Raw genomic sequence first — 6404 nt, forward strand, 5'->3', positions numbered from 1 at the left:
TGGTCCTCACAGGGCAACAAGGAGGCCAAGTCTCCCAAGTCTGAATTAGGAGACCTCCCTGTGGGTGGAACACGCAACATGAAGAACATGTGGGAGAAAGGGAACGTTCTCGGGCCATCTGAGAGCCCCACATCCACCAATAAGGTAAGACTGGGTGAGAGAGAGAAGCAGAGAGTCCTGGCTATTACGATCGATGAATGGTATCCCACTCTTTCATTCGCCTTTTCTCTTCCCAGGATGCCGCTGGCATCAAAGTAGGCGTGGCCGGGCGCGTCAACGACTGGTTGGCCAAGCCCGAAGAGGCGGGCAAGGCAGCGGGCGCGGCCCCTCCAGCGGTGAGACCCCCCCCCCCCCCGTCCCCCACACGACGCCGCTCCCCCTCCCCCTCTTCACCCTACCAGCTCACTGGCTCCAACTAGAGCTGGAGTCAAACGAGGAGAGTTTAAAATACTAGAATATTCCAACCAGATTCATAATCGGTTTCCATGGCAAAGCATCTGGTTTTGTGGTTAACAGTTTCATACAGTACCGGTAGGCCTACATACTATCAGCAGAGATTGGCACTTTGTCTGACTTCAATAATTGTTGCCTAGAGCTACCACATGGTTGTTAGCCTAGCCTAACTTGAATTACAGTTTGTCAAGAATGTGAGATTTGAAATGCGGGACTGTGCTCTGGCTGCTTGGTGAGAAATAGACAGATAGAGCAGGCCTGCTCAGCAGTGGAGCGCCAGGTGGCAGGAAGCCAACACATACCTCCATACCCTCTCCTCACCACTTTAAGACTAAATAACATAGTGGCCTCAGGAGTTATTTTAATCTCAGAGCTCGATAGCTGTAAATACAAGCAGACTCCATTCAACGCTATCAAGCATAATTCCTTGTTTAAACAGTCTCCTAAGGGGGCATGCGGCAAATATCACTGATAGTGTGACTCCATATTTGGAGAACGGCTCCTCTAGTCCAAGACACAAGGTCAAGTCCCCCCAATGTTCTCCATGACAACCAATTACTGTATGTTACATAGTTCCCGTCAATGCGTTGTGTGTGGGCACAATCGTTTTGCAGTCTCTCCTTCTTTTTTCCCTCTTTTTTTTACGACACCTTTCTACTTATTGGATGAACATAGAGAAATGCATCTACATCCAGGGCTATGATGATGTCATTAGAAGTGGCGTCCGGTGGACAGCCATGTAAAAGACTAGCCGCTATTCTTACCAGTACTTCCAGAGACGGTGTGTTCGCATGGAGACACATTGCTGACAGGCAAGGCACAAGTTAGTCTGGAGTCTTTGGCTGTAGGTTTGCTCTTGCACCAACGCTACAGCACTGCCCCCTTGTGGAGAGAAACATGTATGTATACAACACTGCATGGAGCTCTTGAGTCATGATCAAATGGTTATTTTCCTCTCTTTTACTTTGCTAGCTTTGCAGTTTTCATTTTCCTGGCATTCCCCTTCGTTTTTCCTTCCTTCTGGGCGTCTCTGTCCTCTCCTCCTCTTTCTCCTCACACTGGAACAGGTATTTCAAACATGTCAACTCACCACAGATTAGTCCTATTATGTATCTTCACTGCATAATTAACCTTGTGTATAATTACATGGATATCGGGCTTAACCAGCTTTATATTAAACAGTCTTGATCATTTACCAAGGGTGCTCCTGCTTGTATTCATCACAGATCACAGATTTGATGAAAGATTCTTTAGAGCATCGACATTGAAGCAAGGTTATTTATGGGATTGAGGTTTTGGGGGAGGGACTAGGCGTTGATATATTTCCCTGTTGTTATTGACAGGACCTAAAACCCGGTGATGTCACTAACAAGCGTGGTTTATGGGAAACCAAGAAGAGCTCCACCCCTGCTAAGGTAGGTGGGGATGTAACACACACAGCTGTGGATAATATTTCATTGTTCAGGCTTTTCTGTGACTTGGCGTTGTGGTCTATTCTCTCCCATTTCAAACAGTCTACTTGATGGGGGAAAGAGGTAATGGTATCTAGCAGTGGCTAGACTTTGTGCATGGTCGTGTAGGCTGTGATTGTTCACTTTTCTCACTTGGCACCCATCATATCTCAACTGTCACTCAACCATCATGAAGGATCTGTCGGTACACCACTTTAAAAAATCAGCCATGGCAATAACAGCATCAAATCGGATGAGGTCGATTTTCTTACATGATGAATGCGGTATTGTATTCCATACTGTGCCACGCTCTATCAGTTACCGTACCCTCCTCTCACACGTGTATTTCTATAGTGTCCTTGAGGAATGGCATTCTGGGATCTGAAGTCTCTTCTCTGATGTGGTCACACATTTTGAGAAATGGTCCCGCAATTGACATTCTGTAATCCTTATTCCAGGAAATGCTCTGTATGTCATGAAGGACATGTTTGCATTCCTCCGCAGTTGGGTGTCATGATTAAAGCCAGCTATAACAGTCCGTTACATCGGCGAAGGGAGAGTGCTCTTCATGTTATACTGCTTTGAAATTGCACAGCATGTATATAATAATATAAGTAACAGATTGGGTTCAATCCAACCCAGAACATCTGTTTTTCATATGAGGAGAGAGATTGTAGTTGATACTGTCTGATGAATGATGTGTGTCCTGATCGTGGCTTTCTTTAAATAAATAAAAACTACACGACCTGAGGGGGGGGGGGGGGGGGGGGGGGGTCTTTATTCCGCCACACAGTGACACACACATATCATGTGGTGAGCAGTGACACAGCACACACACATGCAACTTTCGGGGGCTGCCAGTAGAAAATGTTCAGTGCATACTCCATCCCAAGCCGTTCCTCTGGGGGCAGCCGGGAGCAGTGGGCAGCCATCGTTCACGGCACGTAGGGGGCCAAGTTCAAGTGCTCAGTCCAAGTCTGGTCAGGGACTGGACTGAAGAGGGTCTGTTCTTCTGCAGGTTTTTTGTACTGGGTTCTTAGGGGAGGAAACCCTTGTGAACACGGGGAGAACATGCAAACTCCACACAGAAAAGCCCGGAGACCTCTTTGCTGTGAGGCGACAGTACTAGGTACTGCGCCACCGTGCCGCACGTGAGCGATTTTGGGGTTCAGTGTCACTTCGCTACACGCAGAGAGCTGGGATCGAACCGGGGACGTTGTGATCCCCAGCTGGCCGCTCCGCCTCCCGAGTTACGTGCCGCATATATATATATACAGTGCAGCCGATTCTGTACATGACGTGTGTCTGTCCATCTGCGTGTCCATTCGTAGCCTGAGATTTAGACCAGTACCGTTGAACACCAGCAGTAGAGATTGCTCTTAATCCTAAATCTGCACTCCTTACTTCACCACCTGGGTGTGAATTAATTAAACACATTTCAAACTTAGGATCACTGAACATCATCCCTTCCTCTGTCCCTCTCTGCTCTGGATGAGTACATTTGGTTGATGCACAGTTGTCACTGTCACTGTCTGAGGGCCCACCGCTGCACACTGGACTTGAGATAGTTTTTCACACTGAAATGCTTGACACATAACTTGTCCTAGTGAGACCACATTAATTGTTGCCTGGAAAGATATACTGTATGAAACACTTGACAATAAATTACATTAACTTGCATTGAACAAACTTCAAATGTAAAAATTATGTTGAACAGACATTTTCCATTTCCACATCAACAGGTGACGGTTGGAAGCAAGAGCAAATCTGTCACAAATGGTAAGTGAGTTTTCTCACCATTACATCGTGTGTGTGTGTGTGTGTGTGTATGTGTGTGTGTGTGTGTGTGTGTGTGTGTGTGTTCTAGGCCTTGTCCCAACCTGATGTGACATCCCCCCAGAACTAGGTTGAGGTGAAGTGTGTGTGCACACACACGCCTGCTTGCTCCCAACAGACAGGTGACTGGGGACAAGTGGTGGACCTTGTCCTGGTGAATTATAGGCGCTTGTGGAGCCATGACGCCATAACTCCTATTGTCCTCTCTGTGCCAGGTTAGCTGCCAATCACCTGTAAATCAACCCTTCTGCTGGAGATTTCTGGGCATGGCTCCTTCAAATGTCACCGGGCAGAGGCATTGTGGTCTATATTTACTGGGGGGTTTGACCATGACCTTGCTTCCCAGTATACCAGAGGGACTCCTAAGATGTCTGCCGTGTCCCTGCGTGGCTGCGTGGTTGACCCCGCGCCACCTGGGCCTCCGAATGCCGCGCCGAGCGGCGGCGGGCTTCCACGCGTGCCGCGGCGCAGCTGCTTGTCTGTCACATTACGGCCGTGCGCCCTGAAGGATTACCAGCTGTTTAAGCAGCGAGGCAGCCGCTCTCAACCAGGCTTATTCACTCAGGTCGTGACGCTGAGGGCTTCACCACTAACATCTGTGGTCGACCGGCAGCCAAGTACAGCGGAATCAGGTCATACCGATGGAAAGACATGGCTCTGGTTGTAACTTGGCTCTGCTCTAGTGTTCTTCTCAGTATCCTGCTCTTACACACTCCGTTAGGAGCTGTCTTTCTCTGGACCTCCAGGACCCGTCGCCCGAGCCAGAGCTTCAACAAAGGGAATGGAAAAGAACTTTATTAGGTGTCAGTGTCACTCTAAATAGCGCCCCCCCTCCACCCTGTAACCTATCCAATTCTTTAGCAGAAATAGCCCCATGGGAATGGATTGAAGGGCAAATGACAGTGTTAGAGATCAATCAATCACTCTAGTGGCATCGGTGGCACCTCATTGTCAACAGGGGAGTCACTGGGTTTAATATATACTGTAGTGAAGTATGTATGTATGTATGTATGTATGTATGTATGTATGTATGTATGTATGTATGTATGTATGTATACACACATGTGAGGGGAGTGCACACACACACACACACACACACACACACACACACACACACACGAACACACACACTCGCACGCGCGAACACACACACACACACACACACACACACACAGTGAATGTAAAATGTTTGATTAACAGCCCAAATTAGTTTTATAGTCTCTATTAACACTCAATAAACTTTGATAAGCTATGCATTGTCTAAAGAATAATACTCTTTCTCTGTCTGTCTCTCTCCCTCTCTCTGTCTCCCTCTCTCCATCTCTCTGTCTGTCTCTCTCCCTGTCTCTGTCTCCCTCTCTCTCTCTCTCTGTCCATCTCTGTCTGTGTCTGTCTCTCTCTCTCTCTCTCTGTCTCACTGTCTCTCTCTCTTCTATCTTTCTCTCTCTCAGCAGGAATGAGACCCTAGCTGTTGAAGGCCTGTTGACGAGTCCCTAACTGGCCAAATGCAAGACTCTACTATGTGTTTCAGAACCTGAACTACACCACACCTCCCACAGGGTTCAGATGAGACTTTAGGAAAAGTTGAGGGAGCTGGGGTTAGAATAAAAGAAAACAAATTATGTACATTTCCAATGTATTTAAAGCTCTCCAACGGCGGTAAAGCATTTGCACAATCCCTACTAGTACTCTCTGCTGTGAACAATTCAATTTGACCAACCACTTATTTGTAGGATATAATTTATGTTAGAGTAAACAGAACATTTTTGTATTCCAACCCTTATGGGCTTGACTTAATTTCTTTGGTAAATAAAAGAAATTCAAAGAATGACAAACCTTACAAAGGTCCATAGACTGTATACCTTACAGTTTTGAGTACATTCTGAAATAGGGGGGTGTACTGTAGCTAATTATGTATGTTACCATGGGAATACATGAACTATTACAGCATTTTGTGAACTATTTTGAATAGTTACCCCAATATACTGTATCAACCAAAGCTTTAGATTTGGATCTTTCCTTTTGAAATTGCCATTTTGTCACAGTGTTTCAGTTATACTTTCTCAAGAGAAGCTTATAGTCGCAAACGCTTCATGTTCGCTGGCATTCTTGTCACATACTACCTGCCTGTTTCAGGATAGATCTACGCAGGTCACACATTCATGGCTTAGACATGCCTACTCTGCTCATAATGTACAGTTGATGTGATGTTGTAGTGCATATTCAGTAATGTATGGGAATTGTAGTTTAAATGTTTTTCATCATACACTATCACAGCTTTTAGTGATATATTCACCTTTTTGATATACTCTTGTTGAAAAATGAGTAGGCTATTTGACTATTCTGTCACAGCTGATTTATTTTAGGATGTCATATTCTACGCTGGATAAGGGGGTGATTAGCCTGTACATACTTGACATGTTTTTGTCCAATGACGATGACATAAACAGTAGGACTTCTTAATAAGTGCTGGTGGCTATACGTATTAAAAGCCCTCTGAGACTTGATGCCCAGGACTTCAGCGAGTTTATCTGAGGGTCAACAACTGCCCTGAGTGGGCTTATCCACTGAGTGTCGGTGAGCTTGTCTCAGTGTCAAACAAAGCCAATACAAAGGCTTGACCTGGAAAAGTGACTGAAGTGAACAATCATTTTGTCAGATGAT

The 6404-nt window shown here is 46.0% G+C and overlaps 1 protein-coding gene across 1 annotated transcript in view; it reads left to right on the top strand.

Moving 5' to 3' along the window:
- The window catches only part of cald1b (caldesmon 1b), a 20984-nt gene extending 14970 nt beyond the window's left edge, over positions 1–6014 (top strand). Inside the window, exons 10-14 of the mRNA XM_084452800.1 lie at positions 13–144; positions 237–335; positions 1797–1868; positions 3647–3683; positions 5192–6014. Coding sequence (XP_084308926.1) covers positions 13–144; positions 237–335; positions 1797–1868; positions 3647–3683; positions 5192–5208 — 357 coding nt within the window. The 3' untranslated portion in view covers positions 5209–6014. The remainder of the gene's footprint in view (positions 1–12; positions 145–236; positions 336–1796; positions 1869–3646; positions 3684–5191) is intronic.
- The last annotated feature ends 390 nt before the right edge of the window (positions 6015–6404 follow it).

The sequence above is a fragment of the Borostomias antarcticus genome (assembly GCF_949987555.1).
Source record: "Borostomias antarcticus genome assembly, chromosome: 18".
Taxonomy (NCBI): Eukaryota; Metazoa; Chordata; class Actinopteri; order Stomiiformes; family Stomiidae; genus Borostomias; species Borostomias antarcticus.